Source organism: Myotis brandtii, unplaced genomic scaffold (assembly GCF_000412655.1).
Source record: "Myotis brandtii unplaced genomic scaffold, ASM41265v1 scaffold43, whole genome shotgun sequence".
In the NCBI taxonomy this organism is placed as follows: domain Eukaryota; kingdom Metazoa; phylum Chordata; class Mammalia; order Chiroptera; family Vespertilionidae; genus Myotis; species Myotis brandtii.
In genome coordinates, this window is record NW_005366455.1 from 2,894,381 (window position 1) to 2,912,942 (window position 18,562).

General features: G+C 41.6%; 2 protein-coding genes across 2 annotated transcripts in view; one reads left to right on the top strand and one right to left on the bottom strand.

Moving 5' to 3' along the window:
- Nucleotides 1-7,762, top strand: part of GPR1 (G protein-coupled receptor 1) — a 44,159-nt gene extending 36,397 nt beyond the window's left edge. Inside the window, exon 5 of the mRNA XM_005874228.2 lies at nt 5,969-7,762. Coding sequence (XP_005874290.1) covers nt 5,972-7,036 — 1,065 coding nt within the window. The 5' untranslated portion in view covers nt 5,969-5,971 and the 3' untranslated portion in view covers nt 7,037-7,762. The remainder of the gene's footprint in view (nt 1-5,968) is intronic.
- An 8,223-nt stretch (nt 7,763-15,985) lies between these two features.
- EEF1B2 (eukaryotic translation elongation factor 1 beta 2) overlaps nt 15,986-18,562 on the bottom strand; it is a 3,387-nt gene continuing 810 nt past the window's right edge. The window contains exons 2-6 of the mRNA XM_005874229.2: nt 18,401-18,523; nt 17,350-17,479; nt 17,005-17,071; nt 16,286-16,411; nt 15,986-16,185 (exon numbers count right to left, since the gene is read on the bottom strand). Of these exons, the coding sequence (XP_005874291.1) occupies nt 16,031-16,185; nt 16,286-16,411; nt 17,005-17,071; nt 17,350-17,479; nt 18,401-18,523 (601 nt within the window). The 3' untranslated portion in view covers nt 15,986-16,030. The remainder of the gene's footprint in view (nt 16,186-16,285; nt 16,412-17,004; nt 17,072-17,349; nt 17,480-18,400; nt 18,524-18,562) is intronic.

Below are 18,562 nucleotides of genomic sequence, written 5' to 3' on the forward strand. Positions count from 1 at the left end.
CACACACATACTTTTCAAAAAATGTCTCTTCCCTAAGAAGACAGCCCTTGAGAAATTAAGTTTGCTTACCACATATGTTTTCTGGGTCATGGATCTGTGGTTTTCACCAGAGAGTTTCTCTCTCATGTCCACTGATTCATTCAACTCGTTCCTGTCATCAATCAGAAGCAAAATACATGTTCCCTCAAGGACCCTTATGGTTTTCACAGGAAACACATTCAGCTCTTGAGTTCTTTTTTTTTTTTTTTACCAGGGTGTCTGGGGGGAACCCTACACAGGCAATCCCCATACCCAAAGGTCAATCACATTGAATCCTTCTCTGTTCAAAGTAGATTAAAGCCTAAATTTTCTTAAGATTCTGTTAGGTATACATTTTAGCAATGGTCCCCGGAAACCTATCTGACTCAACATTATGGAACTAAATTAAACCTCTCTGCACTCACCAAATGTTCTGCCAGAAGGCATCTTTGTGTTCGTCAAGGTAGATAAACAAAATGCCTCCCTCTAAAGCCAAGCCTCGTTTAAAACCACATCGAAAAGTTTAATGATACACATTTCTACCAGATGTCCTTTCCCCAAGTCATCTGGATTTCTTAGACTATTTATCACTACACTTTCTGCCAGAACTCTTGCACTGAAATCTATTTACTCAGAAAAGAGTTTCAGCTTTACCATCCAGTAAATCGGAATGGATCCGAAACCAATTTGTTTAATTCAATAAGCAATTCTGTGCTCCAGAACTAGACATTTGCCACTTGAGCATCTGGGTAAATGCTGCCCAGGAAAGTGAAAACTTGGGTCCTCACTGCAGCCGAATCCCTGCAGTAAATATGCCTCTTCACATTCTTTGGACGCCAAAACCACAGATTTCAGGGATGCTTCTCTGAACTTTGCTCCACCCCAAGCATGTCTTACACATTCCTAACAGTCTTGGTCGGATCTGCTTATATTCATGTCCACATTGCAGCCTGCCACTTACTGAAGTGGCCACTCAAAAGATTTTATGATCATGTAGACCTTTATTAGTCTTTATTTCAGTCAGAATTATTTATTTGCCTTTCAGCAGCACATATGGTTTAAGACAAATACGGTAGCTATTTTCTCTTTTTAGTCAAGTCTAAAAACTGCATCCTGGCATTGTTACTGTGTTTCTCCACGTGCTTCCAAATTGATAAAACCATACAATATCTCAAGGGAAAGTCACTGCCAGCCAACACGGTTTGACTGTTTAATAAATGACAATGGGCCTAGCTGGTGTGGGTCAGTGGTTGAATGTCAACCCATGAGCCAAGAGTTTGCAGGTTCGACTCCCGGTTCGGACGTATGCCCGGATTGCAGGCTCAATCCCCGAAGGGGGCATGCAGGAAGCAGCTGATTGATCGATCTCTCTCTCTCTATTCTTCTCCCTCTCTTTCTAAAATCTTTTTAAAACATATTTTAAATAAATATCTTAAATAAATAAATGTCAATGTCTCCTTCAAGTCTGCATTTAAAGACCTACCTACTTTGTCTGCTATCCATCCTCCTTCCAGTTACTACCCAACAAGGCTCCTTTCCATTGCTCAGAAATCCCCCCAGTTTCACCTGAGTCTGTACTCACATCCCCCCATCACTTCTCCAAAACACATATGCATGTGCCACATGGTTAAACTGAGTAGATTTCCCCCATATTTTCTTTCTGTACCTCTTTTTGCCCTTTCTTATCTCACCAAGAATGAAAAGGTAAGTATAACATGACATGATTGATGATACAGCAAAATATCAATTTTTAAATGTTTGAAAACAAATCTCTTTCAGTTTAGGCCTTAAATTTAAATTGGCAGAAATGCACAAGGTAGTAAGTTTTTTTGTAGATCATATTTTTACTTTGAGGTTGCAGATATTATTTTGAGATTTCATTCACACCATTTGCATTCTCATATGTATTGTGTTATTTTTTTTTAATCCTCACCGGAGGATATTATTTTTTAAAAATATATATTTTATTGATTTTTCACAGAGAGGAAGGGAGAGGGATAGAGAGTTAGAAACATCGATGAGAGAGAAACATTGACCAGCTGCCTCCTGCACGCCCCCTACTGGGGATGTGCCGGCAACTACATGCCCTTGACTGGAATCGAACCCGGGACCCTTCAATCCGCAGGCTGATGCTCTATCTACTGAGCCAAACCGGTCAGGGCACCAGAGGATATTTTTATTTAAGAGAGAGAGAGACATTGAGTTGTTGTCACATTTATTCATGCAATCACTGGTTGATTCTTCTATGTGCCCTGACTGGGCATCAAACTGTAACCTTGGTGTATCAGAGTGACACTCTAACCAACTGAGCTACTCGGTGGGGCTACTTCTGTTTTACTGTGTAGATTTCCCCTTCACAAAGCTCAAAACTTTTACAAATTTGCCTGCCCCAAGGGTCACAAACTTGCAGCTGGACTGAATGTGGCCCATAGCTATTTTGTTTAAAACAGTAATTTAGAATTTGGAAACTTTTCACATTAAAAATATAAATATTCAGCGAGTCTTCAAAAACTCTGGCAACACTAAATGCTCATTTTCCACATGGAAACAGTTGGCTAGAACTGAGAAGCTGCTGTTCACTGAAAGCAAGTCCGCTGCTCTTCGGTTCACCCAAACCCCATTATCTCCGGATCCGGACCACTGCGCCCATTACAGCCACCACCTGCTCCTGGGACATTTAGATGATGAAATTAAGGGCAGAGGACCTTAACTCTGCCAACACAGTATAGCTCCACTATCATCACAACTCAAGATCTGCCCCTCCTTTTCTTATACAGCAGGAGACATACCAGCCAACCATAGTCAATTGCAAAAACTCCCATATTCAGTCTCATTGGTTAAAAAAGAGTGTTCCTGAAATGCACTGGCTGTTTCCTCTGCCTTGAAAACTTGCCTGAAAATATCCACATGACTAGCTCCCTCACCTGGGTAGGACAGGTGTTAAATTCTGCCTTACTTTGCACTTTTCTCCATCTCACCCCTACCTTTAGCATCACCTCCACACAAAAACATCTGCTCTAAGTTGTGGGGGAGCTCCAAGCTTATATTTCCCATGAACAATTCAGCTGGGCAGCATCCAGCTCCTCTTGAAGATCTTTCCCCTCGCCTAACTGGGCTTGGCACCTAGTCAGCTTATCTGCCTTCCGGAAGATTAAGAACCTTTCTCGTACAGTTTTCTATTTGGAGAGATTCTGTTCAGATAGATCCCTCATCCTCAAGGTACTGCCTCACCCCAAGAGAATTGTGAGGGTGTCCTTTATCAGGCCCTGTGATCATTTGGGTCAGTAATGACATTGGAAGTGGGAGGCTCCTGGATTATGGTGAGAATAGTGGTTGTGTGCAATTAGGGGTTTTCCACGGGCTTGTCCATGCTTGGGGAATGAGGTTTCTTCTACTCAATGCTTGGGGTTTGATAAGGTGATTTAGTCCACCACGTGGGCCATTTGGTGTAGAATTGCTAATAGCCTAAATACAGGTCCTAAGCACCAGGAAGGTAAGGGTGTCCTAATATACAGGCAGAAAAACAGGACACGTAGTTGGAGACTAGACTAGAAAGGATTTGACACGGGAGGGCCAGCCATCAGAAGGAGCAGGGAGAGTGGAGTAAGACCTCAGACCTGATAGAATAGGGCAGCAAGAAAGAAGCCAAGTCTTGCTCACTGGAGTAGGTAGGACACGTGAAGGAAAGAACTTAATGTTAAGGAACAGCCGAGATCCTGGGGATAGAGCTGTGGATCACAGCCAGAGAGATTCTGGCAGCAACATTGTGAGGTGAACTCACAAACTCTAACCTGAGTCTTTAAAATTCCATTGGTTCTAAACAGGATTTATAGAGAGCCAATTATGTCTTAAGCACATGTTAAGCACCTGTGATATGTGAAGACTTTTATTAGGCACTGTGGGGTTATGGAGATGACATTGTTTCCAAGGGGTTCACAGTTTGGTAGGGCAAAAATTAAAGTTAAATAAATTATAATAGTGTATCAAATATGTTAAGAATAGGATGACAGGGAAGGGAATGTTGTAGTGGTTAAGAGCTTGGGTTCTGGGTTCAACAGATCTGAGTTTAGATGCCAATTCTCCAATTATAGGTTGCATGATCCTGGGCAAGTCACTATGCTCCTCCTAGCTTCGGTATCCGCCTTTCTTATAAACACAAATAATAGTACTTACCTCCTGTATAAGAGACTTTTGATGATCAATTTTTTTTGCCTGGTACTTAGTAAATTCACAATAACATTGACTATTATTTGTAATAAAAGTTATAATTATCAGGGGGAAGCTAATATCAGAAATGTTTCCAAGAAAATGTGGCATGTGAGCTGAATATTGAAAAATAAAGAGAAGTTGGCTGGGTCTTGGTTTGGGAAGACACTAATGAATTGCATTTGTTTTTTAATTGTGCCCTGCTAAGTTCCTCGAATGATTTTAGGTAGGATGATGAATCCAGAGTTAGTCACTGAGGGTGAGATGCCAGTGAGCAAGCAACACAAGATGTTTTCACTCTTCATTTCTAACCCTGTTATAATCGTACATATTTGCCTCATTAATGATTGTAGCTCCATGAAATGAATACAACTATTAATTATTTTTCTATTTGATTTTGCATACTAATAGAAATAACACAAAATAAAATGGATAATGCTAAAATTGTACCCAGTAAACTTTGTTTTGATTGAAATGTTGATATTTAAGTCTCAACCCAGGAAAATGGGCCTTGCAAGGAAAAAAAAAAAGCAAAACACCTTTACTTTGGGCAAAATTACAATAGATAAAATTTGGTATGGACAAAAAGAAACAAAATAAAACCAATTAATAAATCAAATCTTTGTTGTAAATGTAGAAAGGAATTAATTGGAATTCATTCAAAACAAAAGAATTTTAGTAAAATAAAAATTTAGTAAAGCTTTATTGTACTCTATAGGCAATTAATGGAGAAATTAAATGTCCAGAGACAAATTTACTCCAAAAGACTCCTTTTGGTTGAAAAACTTTCCATACTGATATGATACTGATGAACATGTTTGCATCCACAAACATAAGATCCATGGGTGCAACATAGTGGTTAAAAGTCTCCAGTGCTTGTTTATGCACCCGGATGGAAGGGTTGAGAAAGCAGTTGAAACTCTGTCTAGAACTTAAGAAGTCATGTTACTAATAGGGATTTTGAAGTCATCACCACATAAGTATTAATCTAGTTTTTGGTGGGGATTTTTTTTTTTTTGCATCTTCCATAAATAATACATGCCTAGGAATCCTAATATATAAAGAGCCAGGGTCTGTAACGTCCAAAACGACCAAACGGATGACTGAATGCCAGGCTGCGCGTGCAGCGGAAGTCAGTCCTGGGTCCCAGCCGCTGCCACAGGCGCCGCAGTGATCCAGCACTACCACCACCACTACTGCCGCCGCCAAGGCAGGTGCAATGCGATTGCCCCACCATTGCCCTGCAGAAGGAGGCCCAGGCTACCCAGACGGCGGTGGTGGGTGGGGCCTCCCGCTGTGGGGTGATCAATCACGGGGCTCCCAGACTGCGAGAGGGCACAGGCCAGGCTGAAGGACGCCCTGCCCCCCAGTGCACGAATTTCGTGCACCGGGCCTCTAGTAACCTAATAAATGTCTTGAATGTCAGCCCTGCAAGCATTATGAACAGAGGATTTGCACCTGTACAGTCATTTTAACTTAGTCCTTACTGAATACTTTATAAAAAAACAAACTCTCACAGCTTTGAGAATAATCAGAGTGAAGCTGAGGTCCACCAACACTTGGACATCTAGAGTATAATCACAAATACTGCTAAGAAATACACTCTCTCCAGTTCATAGATGAAATATGTTTATCCTTATGTTCCTATTCACTGAACATGTCTTGTTCTTTTAAAAATTGTTTTTGTGTGTGTGTTTTTCTTTTAATTTGCTGCTATTGATGTCCTCATTCTCCACTTCTCGAGGTCATGGAAGATCTGGAGGAAACATTTGAAGAACTTGAGAACTACTCCTATTCCTTGGACTATTCCTCCGCAGCGTCTCCTTTGGAAGAGAAAGCCCCCCTGGAGGTTGCTCACTGGGTCTCCCTGGTGTTGTACTGCTTAGCATTTGTTCTGGGCATTCCAGGAAATGCCACTGTCATTTGGTTCACGGGTTTCAAGTGGAAGAAGACAGTCACCACTCTCTGGTTCCTCAATCTGGCTGTGGCGGATTTCATTTTTCTTCTCTTCCTGCCCCTCTATATCTCCTATGTGGCCATGAATTTCCACTGGCCCTTTGGCCTCTGGTTGTGCAAGGCCAATTCCTTCATTGCCCAGTTGAACATGTTTGCCAGTGTTTTTTTCCTGACGGTGATCAGCCTGGACCGCTACATCCAGTTGGTCCATCCTGTCGTAGCCCATCGGCACCGAACGCTAAGGAACTCCCAGATTGTTACTGTGCTCGTTTGGCTTTTGGCTTCTCTAATCGGTGGTCCTTCCCTATACTTCCGGGAGACTATGGAGGTGAACAACCACATTTTTTGCTATCACAATTTCCACGAGCATGATTCTGACCTCGCTTTGAAGAGGCACCATGTTCTGACCTGGGTGAAATTTGTTAATGGGTACCTTACCCCTTTACTCACAATGAGCATTTGCTATTTGTGTCTCATCTTAAAGGTGAAGAAGCAAAGCATCCTGGTCTCTAATAGGTATTCCTTGACCATCCTCGCTTTGGTCCTGGCCTTTTTGATTTGCTGGACTCCTTATCACATATTTAACATTTGGGAGCTCACGATACACCACGGTGGCTACTACCACCAGGTGCTGCGGGCTGGCCTCCCCCTCTCCACCGCTTTGGCATTCCTCAATAGCTGCTTGAATCCCATCCTTTATGTTCTAATTAGTAAGAAGTTCCAAGCGCGCTTTCGAGCCTCGGTTGCTGAGATACTAAAGTACACGCTGTGGGAAGTCAGCTGCTCTGGCACGGTGGGCGAGCAGCTTAGGAGCTCTGAAACCAAGAAGTCGGGTCTCCAGGAAACAGCTCAGTGAAATCCTTCTCTCCCACAAATCAGCATAAGGCTTTCGTGTGGGTCCCCTGACAGATGCTTTCAGATTATTTGGTTCCAAGATACAGAGCTGACCATAGCTTTTTGTTGTTGTTTTTGGTCAGTTTGTTAGCATCACATTTTTGTGTGGATATAAAATGAAGGAAAGATCTCCATTTTTTTTCGCCTGCAACTTATATTATGTGTCATTCTTGCTAATTATACCATAGTGGATTAATGACCACTGTGGAGGCGAGATCAGTTATTATTTAAAAAATCTTAATAACTTTCTCTAAGTCCTAAATCTTAATATTAAATATGTGATCAACTCATTTGAAATATGGAAAATTAAATTTGCTTAAGTTCACTTTAATTTAACCTATTAGACAAATTCTTAAAATGCAACGTGTACTTCTTTATTTCATGTAACCTTTGTATATACATTTATGAATTAAACTAATAGTTGGTTGTAGTAGTTTAAAACATTCTTCCAGTTGGTTATTAATAAATTATCTTTATTGTTGAAAGTATTACAGATGTCCCCTCCCCACCCAGCCAGTGGGTTATTAATGCTTTGTAAACTGCCCCCAAATCTAGTTGCTTAAAACAACAATTTAGTAGTATTACATCTCACAATTCAGAGCCAGGAATTCAAACAAAGCACAGAAGAGAGGGTCCTCTCTGTGCTTCACAGTGTCTGGAGCCTCAGCTGGACTGGGAATACCCAAATGGCTGAGGTTTCCAACAGCTGGAGGCTGGCTGAGCAGCTCTCTTCCCTTCCCTCTTCTCTCCCCATCCCTGCCCTCCCTTCAGCCTCTCTCCCCTCCTACCCCCACTCTCTCCTCTCTTTTCTCCCTCTCCCTTCTTCACACAGCTGCTCCCGCATGGCACCTCAGGGAAGCCAGACTTCTTAAATGGCAATTTAGAGCTCTGAGAAACCAAGGTGGACACTTCCAGTCTTCCTAAAAGCTGTGCCCTGCACAAACACAGTATCACTTCCCTTGTACTAGTATTTTATTGGTCAAAGCAGATATAAGCCTTTTATTTCTATAATGATCTTTATATAGACACCAATAAAGCAACCTTTAAGTCAGGTGAAAATCTGTTGCCTTACAGACTGTAATAATATTCTGCCCTGTTTTCATTTATTCCTTTAGCAAATAGGTGGGTATTGAAGAGATACGCAGAACCTTGGTATATAGACATTGAGAATGCCAAGAATCATAAGGTACTTACAGTTTAGAGAGTGAGATTTAAGTTGCATAAAAACAATCACAGAACAAGGCAGATAGTAATAAGGGCCATAAGAGAGCCAGGAAAAGAAATGGCATCCAGGTAAAGAAACATTGGAATTCTATGTCCTTGCCTTTGAGGTTCCCTAAAGATTCTGCTCCTATCTTTTGTCTCTGCTGACATCCTCGTCTTTTATGAGTATAAATTCTGCTATTCACTGCAATTTAAAAAAATATGCTTAATTATATATAATTTCTCAATTTTATTTTGAAAGTTATTAGGGGAGCTATGTTATTTCTTGATTTAACACTCTTTTTTAAAACTCTTTATTAACCCTACCAGACCGCTGTACCGATTTTTAGGTAATTTCCACCTTTTAAGGTATTACTTACGTGTCCTTATCCCCCTTCACATCCTTTTTTATTTCATCTCTTCGTTTTGGAAATGCTAATATCAGGTCATTTACTGGCTGTGTTCTTTATTGTTAGCCCCATGGAACAATTAGATCTGGCTTTGGAAATTATCCCACCAAAATGCGTGGCATAGCTCAGCCTGTCCTCAACTTGATCATTCCCAAACTTCATGGTTTCTGCCCTATCCAGTGTAGGTTAAGGAAAGGCTGGGAGAGAAAGGCTCTTTGTGCAGCCTTTACCCTTGACCCCTCCACCACCAGGGTTTGAGATTTTCCACTCTGGGTTCCCCTTGATCCTTGAGGGACAGGTCCTGGGTTCCCAGGATCAGGAGAAAAGCTGGAGGATCCAAGAAAAAAAAAAAGAATTTCCTAGTCTCATCCTTTTTTGAGCAAATGGAGACTCAAGGATATGGGAGAAAGAAAGTTGAGGAGCAGGAAAGGGATTAAGCAGCCAAGAGCAGAAGGAAATCAATGGAGCAGGTGGTATTCTGGAAGTTACATTTCAAGGCGGTGCTTTCTAACCTTCGTGGGTTAGGAACCCACGCAGAGCCATTTATCGAATTTGGTTCAGTGGGCACAGTATCGCAGGCCTGTGAACTTTGCAAGGACCTATGACGATATTTGAGACCTTAAAAAACATTATTGGATCTAGAATATAAAAAGGAAACTGAAAAAGTAAAAACAAATACTTAATTACATGTCTATAAAATATACCTTCGTGTCACTTGGTCAAAGGAAGTATTTAATAATTATCTAAAAATATATTTTACATGGATTTCAATATGTTTCAATATTTGATGTGAGGAGTGGAGCTTCCAAAAAGAAAAATGCTTTAAGGAAGGTTTACAAAGGTCTTAGAGGAATTCATTTAAGAATCTAATGAAAGTTATGGGTTCTTTCTACAGAAAAATGCTTTTAAATAAAATATCAGGGAGGCCTTAGGCCCCAGGCTAAGAATTCCCCTGTTTAGTAGCTTTTAAAATAGCTGCCAGTGGGAATGTTGATTGGGACTCACTAGGAGAAAGCAATAACCAGTACAGGTACTTTCCAGCAGAATAATTTTTTGTTCTCAGTTTGAGGGAAGATCCAAGGAGGAAAATAGAAGGACCCACACTTAGACCGAGGACTGGGTACTCCAAACCTCCTCGCCGGTGGTTGGAATCTGGTCAATGAGGCTTACTAGGGGTCTAATAGCCAAGAGTAGGATGAATTTCTAAAAAGACAGAAGTGGGAGGCTGGACAGGCACTGCAGCAATTTGGGGAGGAAGCGAGGGCTCAGTGCCTAGTTGGCAGGAGTGTAAAGAATCCCAGGAAGCTCAGGGACTTGAGCACAGACTTATTGAGACAGACCTGCCTCCTCCTCAGTGATAGGAAGCTCTTAGGAATAGCTCTAGGGCAAGTCCCAAGGCCTCCAGAGGCTGAATATCTAGATTTGGATTATGGCTCCAACACATCCTAGCACTGGGAGCTTGGTTAAAGTAATTCGTATTTCTAGACCTCAGTTTTCCCTATCTGTGAAATGGGTATAACAATAGTATCTGTCACATAAGGCTATTGGGAAAATTAAATGAGTTGATGCAGGTATTTACAGGGCTTCACCTGAAAGCACTTAAAGTGGTACTTAGCCCTATAAATTCCTGATAAAAATTAGCTAGATTAGCTAGTATTATCCTTACTCAGTGAGATTCCTGGCATGTTCTGACATTGGAACTGCTTAGGAAATGTTAGATCCCTTCCTCCTCTCCTCTTGAATGAACATCAAAATTTCATAGGAAGAATCAGGTAACTACACAGACAACTTTAAAACAAGACAGTTTATAAGTACTGCAAAAGAATAATGTGCTGGGAGGCTGCAAGGGGCAGGAAGGAACAGAATTTTTTTTTTAAAAAGACCTCTTGCAAGAGGTAGTTGAAGTGCATTTTGAAAAATGACTACCATTTGACAAAGTGCGGTGAGGAAAGAGGCTATTTTAGATGGATGGCACAGCAAGAGCAAATGTGCAGAGATTGGAAAACACGGGCTGTGTTCAGAAAAGACAATAGTCCCATTTTATAGGGACAAAGTGAAGATGGGAGATTCGGAATTGATGTCAGGCGTGAAGAGCAATCCATAGTTCTTCACTATGCTTACATATGGGCAATGAATATTTATAAGTCTATGGACACTTCCTTTGATTTTTACTTTCCTGAAAACTATTCAGGCCAATGAAATTCCAAACGATAGACTCATTTGGGATATTTCCTGAATGCAACTATTATCACACAGGGCATGCAATGAGAGGGTGTCTGTTTACCAGTCTCCATTTCCAATTTAACTTTACCCTTAAGTGATATCTTCTCACTCTCCCTGAGGGTATGAAGCAAGGGTTACACTGATGAAATGGGATTAAATTGTATAAAAGCAGGGATGAAGAACTTTCCCCATTCTATTACCAACACATTAGTGGACTCTGAAGACCTCTCACTAGATGAGTAATCAGGCAAGTTGTCTTTCAGTACTCCCTCTAACCTATAAATGGTGATAACGGTGCCTGCCTTGTTTATCTCCTTGGCTTATTATGAAGTTCAAATTAGACAATGTATATGAGGCGTGTATTTTTTTTTAACCTTTTCATCCTAAGGACAATAATTGCCATTGCCAAATTGTATTTGTCTTTATTTTTTTTTTTTGCGGGGGTGGCGGGGGGGGGGGATTATACATATGTCTCAAAACACAAATGCAACTCTTTTTGTATTTGGGTCTTTGTCTATAAGCTTATCTTTGATAAAAATAGTCAATGAAAAATCCAGCATTTTCCATGTTGCTATAGTGTCCATTATTTTTAGAAGTAATTCTATTAAGCTTATAGAATATTTCACTGAGTATATATGCCACATGCAGTCATTTTCATTTATGTTAGGATTATAACAGTCCTTTTATGTATCTGCTTCCATCCACACCATGTCCAGATCAGAGCTCTGCCTTTATTTTGTCATTCTCTGGCTCCCCGTGAATGAGCCAGCATCTAATACAAATGCCTCTACAACCTGGCCCCACCCTATATAATTCCACACACTGCAAAACACAGCCAAACTGGTTGAATTGCCTCCCAGATGTCTATCTATCATTCTGCCTTTCACACCCTCCTGGAACATTCTCTCTCTCTGGAACATTCTTTCTCTTTTTTCACAAACTGATCAGTCTATCCAGTTTAAGCCCCAATTTCTCTAAAAATGTTTTCTTAATTCTAGCTTTCCCTGACTTTCTGAACTTTTGGATTGCTTGCTTAAATCACAAAATGACTTTTATACTTTTTAAAATTGTTATGTGTTTGAACCACCTCCCCATAGTAATTTTCTTCAATTCTTTGTATTTTTATAGCAGCTTAACAGTGATGCTGAGTGAATCATGTTTAATTCCCTCCCACACTGTACCCAGCCCTGCGCTGGGGATGCTGATCACAATAACACGATTTGTTATTGTAATCACCTATGGGGCATGCAAAAAGAGGTGACCTCTAATTTTTCCTGTCTTCCACTCCAAAGACAAACAGGAAAAAAAAATCTCGTTGTCTACATATACTTAGGCCCTCTGAAACAATGGGTTCAAAAACAGTTCATTCAGTATCCTGGCTCACATGCAAATGTGAGCATTGCTTATAAATATCAAAAAAATTGAAAGCAATTTAAAAATCTAATAAATAGCCTGGTTACATAAGATATGAAACAATGGGTTATGTAACTTAAAAATGGAGATGATTTTTATGTACTGACATGAATATCCAAGATACAGATGAACTCCAAGATACCTATTTCTATGGACAAAATGCAAAGTACACACGGTTTGGGTTGCATGCTGCAGTTAGTCCATGAGTTTGCCTAGCCTAGCTCTGGAAAGACCTAAGAACCTGGTGATGTTGGTTGCTTTTATGGAAGTGAACGGGAGGCCTAGAAGATGGGCGATTTCATATTTAACCTCTTGAATTTTGAACTATGTTAATGTATTATCTATTTTGTAAAACATGAAATTAAAAGATACTATTAAATATATTTCTCATTCAAGGCTGTGGAGTCATATTTTGGTCACATTTCATCCGTTATCTTTTTAAGATTTACAAGACAGCTCTGGCTTCAACTCACTATTCTAAATTTTTAAACTCCTTTTACTTTTAACCAAATTTTCCATCATTAGTTTATCATTAATATTTGTTAAAACTTAATGTTTTGGTCAAGCTATTTAGTACCAATCCCTTGAATATGTCAATGACTAAATTGTTTTTTGGCTGCTATTCACTAGTTACTAGTGCATCTCTCCATGGCAGCATTTCCAGGATCCATAGGTTGTCTCCAGAAAATGAAAGACTGCCCTCTGCTGGCTCTCATGATACTGACAACCTGAAAATGTGTCCAGTGATTTTATTTTTTTAAATCTATACAAACATAATCCCCCAATTGGAAATAATCTGAATGCCCATTAACAGGCAAGTTACATACATGTGACATGGTCACACAGGAACTACTACTCAGACAGAAAAAGTAATGAACTATTAACACATACAGGACTATGGATTAGGTTCATTATGTTGAACAAAAGAAGCCGACTCGAGTGCATGCTGGTTGATTCCGCTCACACAGAGCAAGCTGAAGTATGTGTCTGTCTTCACCCAGTGGTTGTCTTGGGTAAAGGGGTGCGAATATTGACTAGGCAAGAGCTGGTTTGTGGGGAAACTCAGGGTGCGTGTGGAGGAGGTTTGAAGACAAAGCCTCGGGGAATGTGAGGTGGTTTGATCCCCACCAGCACTGAAACCCACTTGGAATTTAATTCACGAATTAAGAGCGATTCTGGTGGCGTCCGTGGCTGTGCTTCCCTAAGTTCAGCTGCATAAGTGCACGTATGCAGGAGACAGAAAAGTGGATTTAACCAGGGTGTGGTTTTGCCAACTTAGATGAAGGGAGATGTGCAAGGAAGTTTAAGTTCCTTACACCAAATAGATTCCTAATCCCATCACCAAAGGTGCAAAATAGACCCCAAATGATCCTCCCTCCCACTTCTCCATCAGTTCTAACTCCAACGGGCCCCCCCAGGTTCAATTGCAGCCTTGGGAATTTTCCACACACACCACCTCCTTGAAGATAGCTTATCACTGCATTAAAGGCACCTCCCACCACACCTGCAGAATAGAGCACAAGATTAAACTAAACTAAACCCCAGTGCCATTCTCCAGCCCAAATACCGTCTCAGTATGATCAGATTCCCCAGAAAATGGTACATGCAGTTCACTCTTGAGCACTGGAGGTAGGCAGGGAAAAGGACTGGGGCAGAAAAAATGGAAGGGTGAAAAGAGAATACAATCTAGGATTCAGCTTCTTATCTTTATTGTTTAAAGTATTACAGATGTCCCCCCCCTTCTGCTCCCATTAATCCCCTCCCCTGCTCCCCCCAAGCCTTCACTGTCTGTGTCCATGGTTTCTTTGGTTAATCTCTTCCCATCCCCTTGCCTGCCCCGTGATTTTAGAGTGGGTCTGTTGGACTTAATTGCTTAGTGAAGATCATTTCAATCATCAGTATGTACATGGCCAATTAAATAATTTTTCTCTAGAACTTAAACAATTTTCCACACTCAAGTTAGTCACACATAAAACCAGATGGAGAGGGAGGAAAAGAACAGCATTGTCTGGGTCTGCTAGGAAACTTTTGACCTCAAATCATTTAATCTCTTTGGTCTACAGTGGTTCTCAACCTTGGCTGCACATTAGAATCACCAGGGAATTTTTAAAATCCTGATTTCTGGGCCTCATCCTCCAGAAATTCTGTTTCTTTGTTATGGGGCGGGGCCACAACATTAGTAACAAAGAAACAGAATTTCCGGAGGATGAGGCCCAGAAATCAGGATTTTAAAAATTCCCTGGTGATTCTAATGTGCAGCCAAGGTTGAGAACCACTGGTCTACAGGGACTTTAGAGGTCAGCAATTTCCAAGCTCTACTTTTAAAAATTGTAAAAAAAATCAAATGTTACATACATCCCAAATTAACTAAGATGGAACTGTTACCAGAATTGGACAATCACCTAACATAATGCCTTCATCTCGGTACATTCCCTGCAGCACTAACCTGAGTATGAAGTCCTAGCCCAATAGGTTCAATCAGATTTCCAAAAAATAAACGTCCTTAGTCACTACCCACCGCAACCCCCAAGCCAGACTTTTGAACAAACCATAGCCTGGGGAGAGACCGAGAGAAACATCGATTCGATGAACTCACCCTGGAGGTAAGGGGATCTAGCCTGCAACTGAGGTTCGTGCCCTTGACCAGAATCAGACTATGGACAAGGGCTGACATTCTCACCACTGAGCCAAATTGGCTAGGGCTGGGGCTAATTTTTCTTTTTTTTAAAAAATATTTAATTCAGAGAGGAAGGGAGGAGAGATCAATGGTGAGAGAAAATCATTCATTGGCTGCCTCCTGCACGCCTATCTGGGGATTGAGCCTGCAACCTGGGCATGTGCCCTGACCTCCTGGTTCATTTGTCATAGCTGAACCACTGAGCCACGCCGACCTGGCTGGGGCTAATTTCTTAACCCAAAATTTCCACAACTGAAATTTTTAGCTCCTGATTTCTCTTAAAAATAAAGCAAATATGAAAATTTAAGCCATCACTAATGAGTACAGAAATTATACTGAAATTAAGTCCATTTAAATCAGTTTATAAAAATCTACACAACACCTGCCTATATAGTGTATGTAACAGGTAGTTTCTCTTTTTTTTTGGACTAATGCTGACCCAAATTTATATTATGAATTACAGTCACTGAATTTCTCAAAATGGAATGAATATAGTGACCCGTAAACATGAGCTTGAACTGTGTGGGTCCACTTACGTGCAGAATCTAAAAGTCTTCTGTACCTCTGGGTTTTGCATCTGTGGATACAGGAGGCCAAAAGCATGCCTTGTCTTACACCATTTTATAAGGAACTTAAGTATTCAAGGGAGCCCTGGGACCAATCCCCTAGGGATACTAGGAACTTAATATTAAGAACATTAGCCCTGGCCGGTGTGGCTTAGTGAGTTGAGCATTGTTCGATTCCAGGTCAGGGCACATACCTGGATCGTGGGATCCATCCCATCAGAGTGAGTGTGGGGCAGCTGATCAATGTTTCTCTCTCTAAAATCAACAAAAACATATTTATATACATATAAAAATGAAAAAAATTTAAGAAAAAAAAAAAGAACAAAGTTAAACACAAACTTCCGGCGGCATGGGGGCTCAGCACCCCAGACTCATAAGGGACAACCGTACCACCCTCCTATTAGAGTCAAGACCAAGGGTTCTCTTTCAAGCTTTTATTTAAGGGCACAGATTCAGGATGGATTTTAGATCTTGTTGAAAGCAGCCATGTCCATGGACTGCACATAGTCCTCAAAAGCAGTGATCTGCTCCTCCAGCATGTCTGTTCCAACTTTATCGTCTTCCACTACACACTGTATTTGAAGCTTTTTAATTCCATACCCCACTGGAACCAGTTTAGCTGAAAAGAACATTAAGAAAAATCTTAGAGAAGTTCTGTTCGTCGGTTGAAATTATGTAAATTTCTGATGCCAATTTCAATTAAGAAAGGTTGAACTCACAAGAGCCCCAGACCAAGCCGTCTGCTTGAATGCTCCTGACACATTCTTCTAGTTTTGCCATGTCTGTCTCATCATCCCAAGGTTTCACATCTAATAAGATGGAAGACTTGGCAACAAGTGCAGGTTCTAAAAAAAAAATAAGAAACAGCATTAATTATGTCTTTTTTACCCTAGTCCAGACACAAATCTCTTTTTTAAATATATTTTTATTTATTTCAGAGAGGAAGGGAGGGAGATAGAGGTAGAAACATCCATAATGAGAAAGAACCATTGACTGACTGCCTCCTGCACGTCCCATACTGGGGATTGAGCCTGCAACCCGGGCATATGTCCTGACTGGGAATCAAATCATGTCCTCCTGGTTCATAGGTCAATGCTCAACCACGGAGCCACGCCGGCTGGACCACAATAAATCTTGATTTTCAAAATCATCTCCTTAGCCACACAAAACTATGGGATACATCTCATGTTTGTCACACATATGCCCCCTTTCTGTTTTGCTAAGAAAGAGGTGTTTAATCGTGTAACAATTTCTTTCCCACAGAGGAATGCCACAACTGCCACCATGAGAACAGCTGCAGACCAGTAGCTGTGGAAGTTCTACAGAAAGTTCTGAAATACTGACCTAGTCAGTAAACGAGGAAATTACTTTGGGGATTAATCTTTGAAGAAGTTTATTCACACTATTATGAAATGAAGACAATTATAAAATGACCTACTTTTGGCTTTCTTTGATTCATACTGTGCAAGGCGTTCTTCTCTTAGCCTCTTTGCTTCTTCGCTTTCCTGTAAAGAAAAAATGTAATATATTTCACAAAGTTGGTTGTTCCTCAGGTTAGAGATAGGGAGGTCATCACAACAAATACCAGCTTTATCAGAAAAAAGCAAATCCATCATGAGCTTAAGTTCAGCCGAAAGATGGTGATTTGATTTTATTCATCACGTAACCAGCGAGAATTTGTAAAAGCCAGCGATACAGTGAAGCCAGGATTCAAACCCAGGCAACGAGGCTACAGAGCCTGCGCTTCAGCACGAAGATGCACTCACACCCACTGGTGCCATACCTCCTCGTCGTCAGACCCAAAGAGGTCAATGTCGTCGTCGTCGTCTTTGCTGTCGGCAGCTCCGCTTCCCGTGGTGTCTTCCACGTTAGCAGGGCCATACTTGCCCAAAGCTTTCTTCACTCCGGGCAGGCTTAAAAAAATAATAATAATAATTAAATGTAACTATATGTGGGATACAACTTCTTTTTCCAGAAAACACAGGAGGCCTTGTTTTCATCATTATTTACCAGCAGGACCCACTGAACACTCCCAGGTAAGTGCTTCCCTGAGCTGTAACTCCTCACCCAACAAACACTGGTAGCGTGAGGCCGCACATCCCGTACTCACTACCGTTTACCCAGTGGCTCTCAACCTTCCTAATGCCGCGACCCTTTAATACAGTTCCTCATGTTGTGGTGACCCCCAACCATGAAATTATTTTCGTTGCTACTTCATAACTGTAATTTTGCTACTGTTATGAATCGTCATGTAAATATCTGATATGCAGGATGTATTTTCATTGTTACAAATTGAACATAATTAAAGCATAGTGATTAATCACAAAAACAATATATAATTATACATGTGTTTTCCGAAGGTCTCAGGCGCCCCCTGTGAAAGGGTCGTTCGACCCCCAAGGGGGGTCGCGACCCACAGGTTGAGAACCGCTGGTTTACGCTTTCAGGACGAGTGTTTCTGTTTTGAGATTCCATTAAATGTGCTCAGTTCGCGAGTGAACTGGAGCCCCCGTCCCCAGACGTCCACCCTGGCCGGCAGAGGTTCACATGTAACCTCGAATTCAGACAGGAAGGGAGAATGGGAGAATTTCACAAGAACGGCCCAGGCCCGACCCCCGGAGCCACCCTCTCACCCCAGAGAGGGTCCCCCCGGGGCGGGGCGGCGTGGGGGTAAGGTGAGCTGCTGCCGCCCACGGGCTACCTGGGAACACCGAGGGCTGCAGCCTCTTTCTCAAGTCGCAGAGGAAGTGAGCTTACAACACCCCAGCACACCTGGGTCCGGTCCCGCCCCGTGAACACCTTAAAGCTTCAGGTACACACACAGGCGGCTTTACCTGGCCTTCTCCTTCTCGTAGGACTTGATGTGGTTGTACCAGCGCAGCGCATGGCACAGGTCGGCGGGCGGCGGGCCGGACACGGCTTCGAACACGGCCACGTCTGCTTGGGACGGCACATACCTGGGGGGGCACAGAGCATGACACACAGCTCCCCGGGCC